The 17,847-nt window shown below is 41.8% G+C and overlaps 1 protein-coding gene across 1 annotated transcript; it reads right to left on the bottom strand.

The window, feature by feature from the left end:
* Positions 1 to 509: 509 nt before the first annotated feature.
* On the bottom strand, positions 510 to 1,199 carry LOC306931527 (sperm-associated antigen 7 homolog; the record flags this gene model as incomplete). The annotated part of the gene is made up of 1 exon (XM_079512933.1): positions 510 to 1,199. One exon carries the CDS (start codon positions 1,197 to 1,199, stop codon positions 510 to 512), a length of 690 nt encoding a protein of 229 aa, XP_079369059.1.
* Between the last annotated feature and the right edge of the window lie 16,648 nt (positions 1,200 to 17,847).

Raw genomic sequence — 17,847 nt, 5'->3', positions numbered from 1 at the left:
CTCAATTCCGTGGTACCCACAGACACAGAAAGCTGCCTATAGGCAAAAAATAAGTATTTGAGTGTGCCGTTATTTGGACTGGAACTGTTCTCACACAAACAACAACGAAGTCAGGGACAGAGGCGATACACTTTTTTTCAAAACCAGTTCATGTTGCGCTCTCCCGCACCCACCCGCCTCCCCGTTCTTCTGGCCAATCGCGGGACTGCTTCGCCTCTAGTCATGTCATGTGTCACATTCGCGAGCATGGAAATGGTGGCCACATTGTGTAAATTGTGATGGCCCACTCAAGACTTTCTCTACTTGCGGGACTGGGGGACGAGGATTGCAACACGAACAGGGCTGAATTGGCTCAAGCGAACTTCGCAATGTTCGACACGACAACTCGTGTGCTTTAGTGCACTCTGTGGTGTCTCTCGTGGCTCAAGTTCACTTGAGACGGCGGGGGCCGGGTCTTGACGCAACCGGTTTTGGAAAAAAGTGTATTGCGGAACAGAGGGTGGGAGGACTCAGGAGCTTCCGGTACCCTCCCCCGCGTGGTCCCCGCGTTTCTGTCGCTTCTTCACTCTGATTTCGTTCAGTGCTTCCTCTATGGAGCGAGTGTCCCTCTTGTTGGCCACAGGCACATAGCCGTATGTGCTGTTGGCCTCTAGAGCGTGCGCTGCGTCTTTTGCAGCAGACGTGCCAATGAGGTGACTGTACTTGTCTCGGTAATTGGAGTTGGGACAGGCTTTCACTCTCTCTGATTGGCTGTCCGCAGCGTCTTCTAATGCTGCCTGTTCCTTGAGTCTTCTCCGTTGCTCTGCCACCTGAGGATTCCACTCCTCTCCTTTGCGATAGGCTTCAAGCTCCTCATCTGATGGAGCAAACTCCTTCTTAAAAAGCATAACGTATCTGCTCTCCTCATCCTCCCCTAATGAAAATGATGTCACACCAGCAACTTCTGCCACATCATGCAATATAGTCCTCTCAATTTTCCCCATGGGGTCATATTTCTTCTTTTGCTGAGCACCGTCTCGGATGAAATCTGACACTTCTTTCTCCATATATTTCCTGAATTCTGCTTTCTTCCTCTTCTCGTCTTCCTGCAACTGCTTGATTTTGGCTGCTTGCTCACGGGCCTTTCGCCGGCTTTCCTGATTGCCAACTGTGGGAGGTTTCTCCATTGAGTTTAAGATTGATCCCAAGAGGTCCATCATGTTGGAATCTGTATGACACAACACTCCTGTTCAGAAATAAACACAGTATTTGCTAATATATATGTGTATTGATCCAATGTGTGTTCGCAAGTAATGTAAATCCTTCCTGTATTTATACAATGGGTGACATCATCAGTGATGTCCCTTGAACTGACCAAGTATGGGGGAGGTAAATTAGGTTATTTTATAACATAAAAGAAGAGGCGTTTCGGCACTCAGCCTTCGTCAGGGTCCCATGAGACCCTGACGAAGGCTGAGTGCCGAAACGCGTTGGTCCTTTTTGTAATGTTCTTTGCCATGCCTTAACTCCAATAAAAAAGGCTTTTTTTCACCTCACTGGAACAGAGTGCCTTGGATCCTCTTCTTTTATGTTATTATTTAACCTCGCCAACGAGCACCTGTATTCAGTTCAACAAACAAAGGACCACGGCAGCGCTCCCCTCTTCTATTCATAGGTTATTTTATTGTTGGGGATTTTAATGTATGGTTGTACAGACAGAGTACAGTAAATGAAATTATGTGGAAGTGTGTTATTTCAGGTTGTTGAGCGTGAAACACCTAATCATTATGAACAGTCACTCTACAGTATAATAGAGACACATGTTCTTTCTACTCCTCTTGCATTTCCAGATGTTTGGAGATCTCCTCCTACGACTCGTAAGGACTTCTAAATGCAAGGTATAGTTGCTAAAACAGCGGAGAGATCAGCCCCTAACAAATTCACACCCACTGCTATAAAACAATCATGCAATCGCCCCATTATAAAGGACCACCCTAACATCTTTTGAAGTGTGATGCTGCATTGCAGTTTATTTTCAATTTGTCAACAAAAGCTGGGAAATTTTCCCCTGTCTCTGTTGAAACCAGCGTTTAGGGCCTGACTGCACATAACACTCATATCCTCAGTAATATGGTATTTGGTGACTAATCACTGAATTCTTATTCAAATCAAGAGGCCTCACCATTAAGAGATTTTGTATGTTGCACATAGCTCCTTAATTGTCACTACGTACAGCAAAGTCTCATTCAGAAGATGTCCGTTGAATCTGTGTTAAAGCCTTACAGTCCACATTATGTGAACTCATTGCAAATCAAAAGACTATAGGGAGATGAAAGGAGAAAGACAGATGGCAGGACAGAGGAAGAGTGTCAAGTTCTCTGGAACGGCTGAGCTGTAATTTACTTGAGCGACGACAGCAGCGATGCTAGCAGAAGTCCCAGACTGATAGCTTGTGGTTATGAGGGGAATGGAACATCAGTTATCTGCTGCCTAAGTGACAGAGTGTGTTGATAGTACACAATGCACCCACAACTCTTTGAAGAGGAACACCAGCTCTTAAATCAAGGACAATCCCTGACTGTCATTGTTCTATTGTCTTCCCTTGCATTGCATTCCTTTTTAATATTTTGCTCAGCAGCAGACTTTCTTCTACTGTAGGTCTCGTCTCATAGTTAATTTTCACATTTCACAAAATAACGAGGGAACGCGTCAACCTTTAGTTTGTGAATTTGTAAGCAGTATAACATTTTGAATGATACATTTGAGATTTTAAGTGTTGGGGTGAGTGTATCTTCTTGTCAGACAGCAACAGTTTTGAATCGTGTGTGTGCGTGCGTGCGTGCGTGCGTGCGTGCGTGCGTGCGTGCATGCGTGCGTGCGTGTGTGTGTGTGTGTTGTGGCTATTTGAAAATATTTGAGAACCACTGCTCTAGTGCCACCACCAATAGACCAAAACTCACAGTTGCACACAAGATATACAAGTATAAAACATTGATTGAATAAGACTGACAAGGAAACTTGTTGAGCACGTTCATACTCCTCAGAGGATGAACCCTGACAAGTTGAGTGACCCCTTGATCTTTGCTCTTGTGCCACCCACAGACCAAAAGGTTAACTTTGCAGTCAAGAGTGCTCATAAAACGAGATGTACAACCTCTAGAGGCTGCTAGCAGGACAATGTACAATTTTAAGCATTTGGCAGATGCTGTTACAAATGCAAGCTATTGTAATCTGTATTACTATTTTATTGTTACATAATTATAAGGTAGGCCTACTATATACCTGTGCCGGTTGGGCACCGGCCTATCTTGGAATGATGCAAGTTGGGAACAATGAAAATCTGGAATGCATACATCCACCCATATATCCGTTGTCATAGCACCCGTTTTAACAGTCTGTCTGTTTGCCTGTATTTTATGCCCGTAGGTATATGGAGCTTTCTATATCTTTCTTTCCTTTTTTATGCCCATATAAGGAGATCCCTGATGTTATCAGTACATGGGCATATATGGGCCTGGCCTTATATGGGCATCAGTGGATCAGTGGTTGTGGAAAGTCCTTGCTTGACTTGAGAAGTTGATTTTGCAGTCTGTTCTTTATAATGACCATGATCAGCACTCTCCCTTAAGCTGCCCTTAGAGAGAGAGGCCTTAATATTGATGTTATGAAATGATCAATGGCATGTCAGGATGACGAATAGAATTAGCCCAAGAAGTATATGCTAATTTCCGTCAAAAGGCCACTATGCTGTTTGTTGGTGCTGTTCGGGGCCTGAAACTTTAAATAAAGTGAACACATGGCAATACATTCATCTTGTAATCTCTATAAGCTATTTGAAAATGGCATGCTCACAAGATCTAAATCTATATAAAAATCTTGAATAATATTGTGAACAATTTGGAATAATTTAGAAAAATGTACCGGTACACAAATCTTCTCTTATGGGAACTTGCGGCAACTGTGTTTTCAGAGAGATGACAAATGCATATCAATTTGGTGGTCCTTGACATGAGAACCACTGTGCTATGCTACCATATTGTGCCAAATATAAGACGACTCTGATTATAAGACAACCTCCATTTTTCAAGACTCATTTGTGGAAAAAGAACATTGCATGTCAAATAAATAGTCTAGTCCCCGATTATAATACGACCCCATTTTTTTAGGATATTTCCATTGGGAAATATATTCAGCACAATAGGGTAATCAATGGTAAATCAATAAAACAACAAAGGCACGTCACCACCTGTTTTAGTACAGCACACCATTATCAGGACAAACTTCTGGCTGAGCTCACCTTCTGCACAGCTTCTTCCAGAAGAATGCTGGGAGCACTCACTCAGCCTTTGCCTGCAATGCAAAGAAACAACGGGTATGCACTCGTTACAATAACTAAACTCATATTGTATCATTTATTTTTGGCGTTTCAGTGACGTCACGATGATGACATCAGTCAACTCCACAGCCTGATCTAAGCTCTATTGACATCTATTATAAGTTATATATTTTTTTATAAAACGTTAAACAAATAGTGGATGTACTAAGTAGGTTGTGCACAAGAAATGTGCTGATCACTCCGGTTTAGCGAGATTAGACCTGGACAAACACAGGCGCACATGCACGAAGGCACAAACACGCACACATGCACAAAGGCACAAACACGTGCACATGCACGGAGGCACAAACACGCGCACATGCACAAAGGCACAAACACGCGCACACACACACGCGTCGGCCAGACCCTCTAATGGACGGCTACCTCCTTTAGAGCCACATCCCATAAAGTTCATCATGTTTGTTCATGTCGGGATCCACACGAGGAAAAGCGTAGCTCCAGTGTTGATCTGGAACTTCATGTGGCCAGCCTGTAATGTCAATCATCTACTGTGTGTGTCAGTCATTCTATGAGACATCTCTACTCTAAGAATCAGAATGGGCAGGTAGGAGCGGATTCTGACACCTCTCTGTAGAGGGGATATATATATACCCCCTCTACAGAGAGGGCGGCGGTGGCTCAGGGGTAGAGTGCCTGGATGGTAACCGTAAGGTTGCCAGTTCGAACCCGGGCTCCCCCAGATCGAGTTACTGTCAAAGTGTCCTTGAGCAAGACACTGAACCCCTAATTGCTCCCGATGTGCTAGTTGGTGCCTTGCATGTTTTCCGCTGCCATCGTTGTATGAATGTGTGTGTGAATGGGTGAATGTAATGCACAATCTCTGTAAAGCGCCTTGGATAAAGGCGCTATATAAATGCACCATTTACCATTTACCATACCTATAATGTTCACACAGAATCCTTACTGAATGTTGACCAAATATAGTACAGGATAATCAGTATAGCAAGAGGGAAGGCTGCAGCTAAATGGTTTAGCATTGTGAATAGTCCCCAGTTTTTTCCAGATTATTCAACATCCAAGCAGATAAGGCTGTGCATCTTCAATGGACCATAGACCGGCAGATCCAAGGATAGTAAGAGCAATTGGGATAAAGGATAGCGTCACAATCACAATTCTCTTTGGCATAGTTCAGCCCATCAACAGGTGGGAGAATAAACCTAATTCATCCTGTGGGGGACATTTAGGTGCCAGAGGCAGCACAGCAGTTAAAGATACAGATAGAGAGTAAGAGAATACTGTGAGGTATACAGTCACAGGAAGGAAACATCACAAACAAGCACCATCAATGAACAGTTTACACCTTATGCAAATAGTCTGCACTACGCAGGAAAGAAATACGCACAGTCCCAGTGCAAAAAAACAATATCCTGCCTTTCAAAATAAGACTTATTTTTGGTGCCACTAACATTAGTGGGCTTATGTATGTATGAATATCTGCTCTTTTAAAGGTATATTCAGTGATTTGACTTAATCTAAATATCACTTATTTTTTCTTTTTTTCTGGATAATCCTCCCTACTATAGAGTGTGCTGACCATATAAGGAGTTCCTCCCTGTCCCCAGTGAGCCCCTGGGGTCAAAAAACCCTAGTTTCAGTTTTGGTGGCGGGTGGCAAAGCCTTCATCCAATCAGGATGAGAGAGGCCTTCCTCCAATCATGATCGAGTGGGGGCGGGCCTTGGTGCACATGCTGTTGGCCTGTTGCACTTCCCCCCACTGTAGAGCGTGCATGTGCACATTTTGTTACCGGGGCGGACTGGGTGGTTTTCCAAATCACTCAAATCACTGAATGCTCCTTTAAATGGGCTGAAATAAAATGTACTACTACTCACTTCTGCTTGTAGCAAGCACCGTTTCGGCATTATTCCAAATGGACTGGAGCGGTGTCTAGCGGTGTCTAGCGGTGTCATCACATCCAGCCCAAGCTGGTGAAGAACAGGTACTCCTTGTAAAGGCACAGTATGTGCAAGGCCGGTGAACTCTGGAGTTCTGATTGATGGTGAATATTATTGATGGGTGTCTCTTCTTGAACCTAGGGAACGAGTCTGCCCCTGCTATCACCTTCTTTCCCTAGTTTGTGCAGACAGGAACATTATTGTGGACTGCATAGGTGTACAGACTAGTATACATTTTGTTGGACTTTGACAGGAAAGAGGCCAAAAATAAATGTCAGAGGCATTGATTATGTATTCTGACTTCCAGTTTACTTTCCTGGTCCTCACTGAAAACGAAACAATTTTTCAGTGGCAGGGAAAGGCAAATTCCATCTCCAGAAATCTGTGATGGACTTATTTTACTGAGCGCCGCACGCGCGAAGAGAGAGAGAGAGAGAGAGGGATGCTGCGTGTTAAAAAATAAATAGGCTACTAATTTGCGCATTGCATCCAATAATGCCCGGCTTGCCCACCTGTGTGAATCACTTACTTTGTGCTTGCTGCTAGTTTTCAGAAGAATTAATCCAAGGTTTGTCATATTATGTTTTAAAGTAGGCATACATTTTAGCTGGTCAGTCAGTGTGTGCAGACTCAGAGAGAGAAGCAGCACTGCTCTGCTGATTAAATTGATATGACCTAGATATGTCATATGCGCATCCGCATCTGACTGGCAAGATAATTAGTTATTTGGCAACACCTGTGTGAAATACCAGAATAAGCTTTTTCTTTTTTTTGGTGGCCATCTACAGGCCGGCCATGACTGTACTACAGCTGGAAGTTTTTTCCACAGCTGTGGAATTGAGATCCTTTTTTTTTAACTCATATAATCTGCTATGATTTCTTAAATTATTATTCATGACATGAATGTGCAGTAGCCTACCCAAAAAAAGAGGAAATTTAAAAAAATATATAATGTCACGTTATTATTTATATAAATAAAAAGTGGACTGGTTGGTGTACTGTAGTGTACAGTATACATTTTGTTGGACTTTGACAGGAAAGAGGCCAAAAATAAATGTCAGAGGCATTGATTATGTATGCCTCTGATTATAAACTAAACAGTTTTTCAGTGGCAGGGAAAGGCAAATTCCATCTCCAGAAATCTGTGATGGACTTATTTTACTGCAATATCTTCGCAGTGTGCTTGCACTACTGCTTGCACTACTGTAACTGTGCCACATCCACCTCAAGCACACACACACAGACCGGTAAATAACTAACTACCACAGTGACACCATTGGGTATTAATGTGTCCATTGGGGGTTCATTACAAATGATTGGTACATTTTTACCTTGACCTTGACCTGAATGCATTTCCTTAATCTCAAAGGTATCACGGAATGAATAGACATCATCAATTTAGTTGCATTTTACACCTTATAACATATTATTAAACCCTGTATAATTTGTTGACCAGGGTCTCCCATGGGTCTATTCTTGTGTCCCCTCCATTTTTCCCTCTGCACCAAATCGTTTCACCGAAAATAGCTGATCCACAAGCTCACAACGCGTCACAAATGATGCAAGCTATTTTCACTGAATGCTTGCCTTGGATGTTATAACATGCCCAGAATAGGGTTCATTTGGTTACTACACAGTTTTGTTCCAAAATGAAGTGTGTTTGAATCCTTCCAAATAGCCAATCTACAAGCTCACAACTCGCTGCTGGGTGGGTGATTGGGTGATTTAAGGCTTTTAAGCAGTCACACCGTGTGACTACACACCTCTAGGCACAGGATAAATCAGTCATCCCCACACCCAAGACGGAAAAGCAAGACACGCGATCTCCGGTCTGCATGACGTGGGCACACACCGTTTTAGGAGACGGGAAGCAGGTTGGAGTCTATTCATTTCAATGGGAGAATGAACGTGAACACAGCTTCTGAACCTTTCCTTAGCCCCATGGTCACTGAACTAAATACTGGACCCAATTATCACAAGGCACACAATATTTACAAGATGTTCATACTAGATTTTGCTATTTTTAGTGAGACAAATCGGGAGAAAATCTACTTTGCCATCGATCTTTCTCTATCCCAGCAACACACACTCGCGAGATTTGGGAAGATCTCAAGAGTATACTATCTGTAGTCTGACGGACAACACATGTGCGCTTTATATGAAGCTGACATATAAACTGAGATTATATAATGTGAATATAACGTTAAATCATTATGGACATATTCAAAATAAATAAAATGAGCAGGAATTTTTAAGTGAATTGCATAAACGTTTGCACGCATCGTACATTGATGCAATTCCCTCACAAGCAGGAGAAGATGCTTGTGATGTTGGCCATGTTGAGTCAAATATATCAGCTCAAAGTTCAGCGTTTTAATGTAGGCCTAGATATGTTATAGCCTGCATGTACTTGTGTGTTGTGTTTTATGCCTTTCATTCATTGAAGGTTGCATAGTGGTGTGAGCAGTGCCAACTGCTAAACAAAGTAAAGGGGTGATTTGCTTATTCTTGGAATGCAGATTTCTTATATGACTGTCATATGAGAACTCTTTTGTTCTCACAGAACAAGGTGAGAAAGGTCAATCACCTCAGCTGCAGGCCAATCACCAAATTAATGTGCACAGGGGATTTTGGAGAGGGACAGCAGAACGGAGACTTCTGACAGGAATGCACTAGAAACTTACTTTTTTTACATGCTCATATATCGCATTCTCGCCGAGATATATTTTCGAGTTAATAAAAAAGGGGGAAAAAATATATATTTAGAAAAAGAAAACGAATGGTTCAAGCCCATTAATTAAGATTTGAGTGCCAACCCTAACGAGCGAACATTCGAACCTTGAATGTTTGGGGACAGCCTTATATGACACAATCTAATGTTTGCCTATAGGATTTCCAATACAAAAAAGAACTGTGACCCAGGAGAATAGAGGCCTTCGGACTTCAGACTTCAGTGCTCTATTGACCTTGATCAGCAGTGACGTTGTTTTCAATATACTGAGTTCCGACCCGGGACCCACGGGTGGTCATTTGAATTGCTCTCCCCAATACAATTAGTGTTTTTGAAATGTTGTAGTGTTTAAAGGGTAAGACCACTTTTTTAGAGGTTTGGGTTGTTTTCTTACCTTATTATGGGCAAACTAGTCCATTCCATGAGTTATTTCGCTCCGTTGTGTTGTTTATTAGAAATTTGAGAAATAAAAAAAGTCGCTCATTGACTTCCATTGTAACAGGGAAACAGCTCTCAAAGTCAGTCTTTTAGCACATGAACCAACGCAACAAAAGCTGATTCTGACAGTTTATGACACCAGGAAAACTCATACGGTTTTATTTTCGTCTTTTAAGATAGATTTATAAAGTTACTATTTTAGTCGGAGATAGACTGAAGCAGTGCTACGGCGTTCCCAACTCTTGCGGGTCGTCTTGCGAGGTTTCGTTTGTAAACAGAAGTCTCCACGCTGTTTGAGATGCATCCAGCTGCAGCCTCGCATATGAGCAGTCCCAGACACAGACACTTTACACACTTCTTCTAAAGTGTCTTCTAAAGTGTCTCCCTCAAACACGTCCATTGTGTATGTTTTTAGTGACAAGCGGACGAGATCAAATCCATGTGTTTACATCCCCGTCATTTCCAATAAGGAAGTGGTGTACAGTTTTGGTCCAATCAGATCGTTTTTCACAGCAGCGATTCGGTCGGTGTAGGCATACCTACCGGATCTTCTTTATACACAAATTAGTCAAAACAAGACAAAGTTGAAATGTTTTATTAAAAATAAAACCGTATGAGTTTTCCTGGTGTCATAAACTGTCAGAATCAGCTTTTGTTGTGTTGGTTCATGTGCTAAAAGACTGACTTTGAGAGCTGTTTCCCTTTTACAATGGAAGTCAATGAGCGACTTTTTTTATTTCTCAAATTTCTAATAAACAACACAACGGAGCGAAATAACTCATGGAATGGACTAGTTTGCCCATAATAAGGTAAGAAAACAACCCAAACCTCTAAAAAAAAGTGGTCTTACCCTTTAACTCATGTTTGATGTTATAGGAAGGCGTAGGAAGCATTGAAAACGTGTGTGTGTGTGTGTGTGTGTGTGTGTGTGTGTGTGTGTGTGTGTGTGTGTGTGTGTGTGTGTGTGTGTGTGTGTGTGTGTGTGTGTGTGTGTGTGTGTGTGTGTGTGTGTGTGTGTGTGTGTGTGTGTGTGTGTGTGTGTGTGTGTGTGTGTGGTCAGTCTCTGTAACCCCCCCATCACCCATGGTTTTGTAACATTTATTTGTATGACAATGATAAATAATGGCTTAATGAACATAAACCAACATCATTAATAAACATGTGACCTGGTTCCCAACTCAAATAACAAAGTGTTGGTGTATATGGCTCGAGGCATGGTGGGAAGTCCTCCTCTGTCCATTGGGACTCTACATTATTTCAGCTAAAAAAAGACAGACCAGTAACTCATCGTTTGACTATTTTGGTCACAATCTGAACATGTTGACAGTTTTGACACTGACAGTGTAACCAACCCAGTGGTGGACAGAAGTACATTTACGCAAGTGCCATACTTAACACTTAAACCGCTACAATGAATTAAATAATGAATACTATGCCAGCATTCCCCCCCCTGCAACCCTTATTTTGAAGATCCAAAACACTGCGACAGGATGTTGTGTCGACATAATGGTGTGTGTGTTGTCTCGACCCGATGTTGATCTCTCGATTGGCGATGAGAAGCACAGGCCGCAGCCATTAGAGCGACCGCTATGCTCCATGTAATAAGCCTTGTTGTGACCAGAAATGTCGCCTGGAACGGGGATTTGGAGATAAAAGCAACTGAACGCTTGGGTGCGCACGTGCAGACCAAGATGTGCCCAGTGTTATGGATAACAACAGATAGCCATCCGAAGCTAATGTGAGTAGCCTTTCGACTAGATTGGATCAAAACATGTATACAACTGAATTAACGTAATTTACGTGTATTGGTGCTTGCCGAGACTAAACAATTTACTTAACTTTACTTGGGTGTTCGTATTTTTGGATACTTGTGATTTTCACTCCACTATATATTTCGAAGACAAATATTGTACTTTTGAACTGACTACTTTTCTAGGAATCAATTTCAAATATAGAGAACATTGCAGATCTACAAGCATTTTTTAATTTTAAATTTTTTGTAAAATGTATATATTTTTTTAAATTGTGTAAATTTCAATAATGTATTGATAAAAAATGAAAATGTACTGTGTCATTTGTACAGTACTTCCTCCTGTCTTTCATTATAGATACTCTCTGACTCTGAAGTTACTGCGGCTGAGTTCTTTATCCACCACTGAACCCACCTTAATTCAACCACCTCCTGCAATCAATCATCTGTGTTTGTAATGTGTCTAATGTGTGTGCATTCTCTGCCAGCTGGGTGCAAACTGCAAGGTAGCAGTGAACGCATGGAACTTCATTGATTTTGGACATTTTCTCAATAAGCAAAGTGGACTGGATTTGATTGTGAAGCACTGACAGCACTCTGAAAAGAGCACAGAGTGGATAGACATTCTTACATGCATAGATTTTCAGCTATGACCCAACAACTTCCATACTCCTTCTACTCCGTCTACTTCCTAGACTGGTCAGGGGCTTTCATGGCCAAAGGTGTTTCTGATTAATCGCATCATGCACATAGTAGCATAAGTTGCGAATGGTCTACTTTGAAGGGACAGACATACACTTATATATAAAGTACATTCAGTATCAGTCATTTCATTCATTTGAATGACATTTCAGTCAAGACGTTTGGCACTTGAAATTCGTGTTTGTTAAATTGAATGTCACAGAAATATGTAAAATATATTCAAGGCCATATGCAGTAAATGTCATAAGATTGTATCTACAGTATGTTAAAGGCTAATCTTTAAAGAAGTTCAGATACTTCATACAAGTGAGATGTATATGGCATATATATAAGGCTATTAATGAGGGCAGGTCTGGTAATACGATAAATGGTAAATGGTGCATTTATATAGCGCCTTTATCCAAGGCGCTTTACATAGATTGTGCATTACATTCACCCATTCACACACACATTCATACACCGATTGCAGCGGAATCCATGCAAGGTACCAACCAGCACATCAGGAGCAATTTGGGGTTCAGTGTCTTGCCCAATGACACTTTGACATGTAGACAGGAGGAGCCAGGATTCGAACCGCCGACCCATGGATCATTGGACGACCTGCTCTACCTCTTGAGCCACAGTCGCCCCAGTACGATATGTGACATCAGATAATTATCTACAATAAATGTGATAAGAATCACTTTACCAAACACCCCTGGTGAACTTGCATTGGCCTATCGTTATGAACTTGAAAATATGAATTGAGTGTATATATATATATAACTGTAGTTATCGGTTGGACTGAAAGGAGGTCATACTGTATACTGTGAAGCCACTTGTGTATGTTTGTCTTATATAATTTAATATTGAACAGTAATCTGTGAACTGTATACAGTTTCCTCACATACAGTACATTTTCCAAGCTAAGCATACCCATTTGGGGATTGGAGCAATCGATTTTACCACCCACACAACAGAATGCTACAGTAGCAAGTCAAAGTTATCTGAGACTATTATAGTTAGTATTTTCTATAGAAATGGTCAATTCATTGTAATTATGAGAAAGGGCTGTATATTTAGTTTAGATAATGAATACATAATTATTTTAGATGATACATTAATCACAACTCCTCGTTGTGGTGGAACGTCCCTGTACAGGATCCATTTTAAATGAACATTCTGGATGTGCAGATTTACCCATAATCTGAGAGTCAACACTAATGAATGTCTCAAATGTAACAAATGTAAACGGAGAATTCAATATATTCACTAACTGGGAGGCTTTGGTCAAATATTAATAGATGTATTAAGTCGATGGTGTTAAGATGCAGTGTATCTCAGAGCACATGTCTGCACACAGAGCCATTTTCCTCTGTGGAAATTAGACTGTCAAGTGGACAGATAGATTAGACCTCTCAGTGGCCGCCAATGACCACAGAGATCCTTAGCCACTGAGCACTGAGACACATTTACAGCAGATACCGTATAGGCTGTAGGCCTAATAGATACGGTTTATAGGCTACAGTGGATTATGTAATCCACTTAACTCTAAACACTATTTTTATTCCCTCCCCACAGCAAAATGATGTAGGCACCGGGAAATGTTAGTTAGTTAGTTAGTTTCATTTATTTGTCCACGTATGGAAATTTGTCTTCGGTCTCAACAGTAAAAAACAAACAGTTACAACAACAGCAACAACACGTAACACAATTATTTTCTCATGGCAAAACAAAAAGTGCAAGACAACAGTGGCAAATACATTGAAAAAACAAACAAATCTAGCGAGACATGGTATCATTTAGTGCCTTAATGGCATTTGGTATGAAGGAATTCTTAAAAATGTTACGGTTAGCTCTTGGCACTTTGTACCGTCTACCAGAGGGAAGTAGCTCAAACTCCCTGCAGAGTGGATGAGAGGGGTCGTTTGCTATCTTGATAGCTTTTCTACGAAGTACCTCCTTGTAGATACAGCCTATTTGTTGCTGTCTCTTCCCAATTATTTTTGATGCTAGGTTTACTATTCTCTGCAGCTTGCCTCTTCCTTTTACATTTAGATTTCCATACCACATAGCCATGTTAAACGTCAAAATTCCCTCTATCAGGTTTTTATAGACCGTCTCCATAATATGCTTACTCACTCCAAATGAGTTGAGCTTGCGTAGTAGATGGAGGCGTTGGTTACAAGTTTTAAAAATCTGGTCAGTATTTTCACTGAAATTGAGTTTGTTGTCAATATATGTGCCTAAGTATTTAAAAGTGTCTACTATCTCCACTATTTGTCCACCAATTGTAATGGACTGCACAGGTTCCTTTTCATGAATGACAAGTTCTTTTGTTTTTGTCACATTGATCCCTAAGGAGCTTTTCTCGCACCAGTTCTGAAGAGATGACACATGTACTCTGTATGCTTCCTCCCCCGCTGTGTCCCCCTTCTTCAGTAAGGCAACCAGGGCCATATCATCCGCATATTTGAACAAATGAAATATATCCTGATCTAACTGGAATTCATTTGTATATAAGGAGAAAAGTAAGGGGGATAAGATAGTCCCCTGTGGAGCACCGGTGTTAAGCACAGTGATGTCGGACAGAGTATCATTAACACGGACCTGTTGAGGACGGTCAGAGAGGAAGTCTCTGACAAGATGGATAATACCTCCATTTACCCCTATGTCCATGAGTCTCTGCAGAAGGGTGTGTATCTGCATGCTGTTGAAAGCAGAGGTAAAATCAATAAAAAGGACCCTGGCAAAGTGGGAGGGGACTTGGAGATGCTTTGACAGGGTGTTAAACAGGCTGATAGTTGCATCATCAGTTCCTCTCTGACTTTTATAAGCAAATTGGAGATGATCTAAGCTGTTAGAAACCATCGCTGTGATTTGTCTGCTTATGACTCTTTCAAAACATTTTCCCAAAATGGAAGTAAGAGCAATGGGCCTGAAGTCTTTTAGTTCAGTGGCTCCAGGCTTCTTGGGGAGAGGCACAATACAGGATATTTTCCATAAATTGGGCATTGTTAGAGAGTCAAGCAAATACTGGAATAGCATCAACACAATACCTTTAAGTTCATGAACATTTTCTTTCAACACTCTACCTCTAAGGCCATCAGGCCCAGGGGCCGAGTTGGGCTTAATACAGGAAAGGCTAGCTACAATTTCATTTTCACTGAGTGTGATAGGGACATAGTCCGGAATGGACATACACACACTATCACGCTCAGCACTGAAGTCATTCTTATCAAAACGGCTGAAAAAGATATTTAGATCGTTAGCAAAAGATGGAGAGGGGTGCGACAGGGGGGTACGCTTTTGCTTAGTTTCCCTGCCCATCATCACATTTAAACCTTCCCATGCTTTCTTGGCATTCCCTGCAAAGTATTGGTACTCAACTTTATCTTTGTAATCTATTTTTGCTTGTTTCAGTTTAGATCTTAATTCACATCTTTTTTCTCGAACTAACTCAACATTACCATTTTTAAAAGCATGTTTCTTCTCACGAATGCAACCCTTCAGATCACTAGACATCCATAAATTGTTATTAGGGAATATTTTGACAGATTTAGTTCGCATGATTTTACTTTCATTAAACAACAGATAGGATGTAAACGTGTCAATCAGTTCGTGAGGGGTGTCACATGAGTTAAGAAATAGCCAGTCAGTCGTTTCCAACTCGCATCTCATTTCCTCCTTACAGTCCTCTGTCCAGGTCACTATTTCCTTGGTCACTGTTTTTTCCCGTCTCAGTTTAGCCCTGTAGCGTGGGAGTAGGTGTATGACATTATGGTCAGACTTCCCCAAGGCAGGCCTGCAGGTGGATTTGTAGGCGTCTGGTATGTTGCCATAACACTTGTCCAGGGTGCGTGCCAGGCGGGTCGGACAGTCCACGTACTGGTGTAGAGTGGGCAGGTGATCGGACAGTTCACAAGAGTTAAAGTCCCCTAGCAGCAGAACGGGTTGGTTAACTGCGCGGGACAGAGCGTTGTTGTAGCACTCGGCTATACTGGCCGCAGCCCCCACAAAATCCGGCCCAGGTACATAGGCCAGTATGATTGTAATCTGGCCAAACTCTCTCGGGAGGTAGAATGGACGAAATGAGACCACCAGGATTTCATAGTCATGTGTGCATACGCGTTCCCGGACCGTATACTGGGTAGCCCAGCGTGTGTCAATATAGACACACAAGCCACCACCAATAGATTTCCGTGACGTATTAGTGTCTCTGTCAGCCCGTATTATTGTGTAACCCGGCAGATTTGGGTCTGACATATATATATATGACATGTTATGCAGTGTTAATAAAGACATTTTCTGACAACTTATTGTTGCGTTCCGAAGTATCCTAGGACGCTAGGACCCTGCAGCATTCCTTTTTGTGGCGGAATTTCCGTATTCGTTGAGACACACATGGATATTTTGGGGCGTGTCTGGGTCGAATCACGGGTTGGACATACAAGTTAGATTTCAGCTTTAATTTAAGTGTGCAAGTGGACCCAAATTCCAAATCAGTGCTCCAACTTCTGTAAAGCACCATCTGTTAATTTAGCACTGAATGAGTAAAAATGCTTTTTTGACACGGTTTTGACTGTGCATGTATTAGAGTTAGAATTAACAGTAGGCCTACTGTACGTGATAGGCTAAATGTTGAGTATCCCTAAATATCAGCCCCAGGGGCTCATGTACAAACATGAGTGTGCTAATTGGTATTGGCCAATGTTACTGTACTGTTACTGTAACCTTTTTTTGTTTGTGTTGTTTTTAAACGGGGAGAGAGATTGGGGGACGCAGCATAGGTCGTCGGGATTGGAACTCGGACCCGCAACACGCTATCAGGCTGGATTACCAGCCTAGGTGCCTGGACCACTAGGCCGGCCCAGGCCGGGACAACATTAAAAAAAAAAAGCTTTATAACGAGCTTCCTCTCTGCAGTGGCGAGCCATTCAAATGTATGTAATCGGGCGGCTGTGGTTCAGGAGGTAATGCAGGTCGCCCAATGATCCCTGGGTCGGCGGTTCGAATCCCAGCTCCTCCTGTCCACATGACGAAGTGTCCTTGGGCAAGACACTGAACCCTACATTGCCTCCAATGAGTCGGTCGGTGTGAGCTCGCCACCATTGGTGTCTGAATGTGGGAAGTGAGGACGCTGGCGTCGACTGTTCGCCGCTTCACCTCCCAATGTATGAATGAATGAACCATTGTAAAGCGCTTTGAGCACTTGGAAAAGCGCTATAAAAATGCAATTCATTATTATTAAGACAATACAACAAAGAAGCATTATTTGAAGTGAGCATATATTATTCCCATCCTAAAATGAAAATGCTAGCACCTCTCAAATGTACAAGCTTGTAGGTCTGCTATTTTTGAAATATCGTGAAAATGAGGCACAAATCTTTGAATATGTATTCTTTCAGGGGGCCTAAATGGGTTTAAGATTAGCACTCAACTGACAATCCCATTGTCGAAGCACAACCCCCCACTTGTCTGAACAACGTATTATTTACATTTCAGGAAGTGAATCAATCGCTTGATTTCATTTTCCACGATTTTCAGCCATCGACTTGTCATTTAACAACCATCAAGGCAGGTGAAATCAATTTAGGAATGCCGTAATGATTGGAATTATCACTGGAGCACGATGACTCACCGGGGGAAAGCAGATAATCCTCATTTTCTATTGCTGGAAGTTGAGCAGGGCTGTATTGTATAATTCTATTTCCACTAGTGACTCATTTCTGCCTTTTTTCGAGGCACAACTATTTTTGATCCTCTGCTCTTTAACCCATTTTGACCTGAGATCAGATTCTAAAAATGTCTTCTACATCCTGACAGTTTTCTGAAAAAGCTATGTTTCTATGTCAGTGGTTCTTCGATTTTTCAAAAAATAGCAGACCTACAAGCTCGTAGCGTGCCACTCGGTGGCGCGCTATGAGCTTGTGGATCTGCTATTTTTCAATAGCTAAAGCATAACATAATGCTAACGCC

The sequence above is a fragment of the Electrona antarctica genome, assembly GCF_951216825.1.
Source record: "Electrona antarctica genome assembly, chromosome: 10".
Classification (NCBI taxonomy): Eukaryota; Metazoa; Chordata; class Actinopteri; order Myctophiformes; family Myctophidae; genus Electrona; species Electrona antarctica.
The sequence above is the reverse complement of the archived record's forward strand: the minus strand, read 5'-3'. Positions and strand labels throughout refer to the sequence as shown.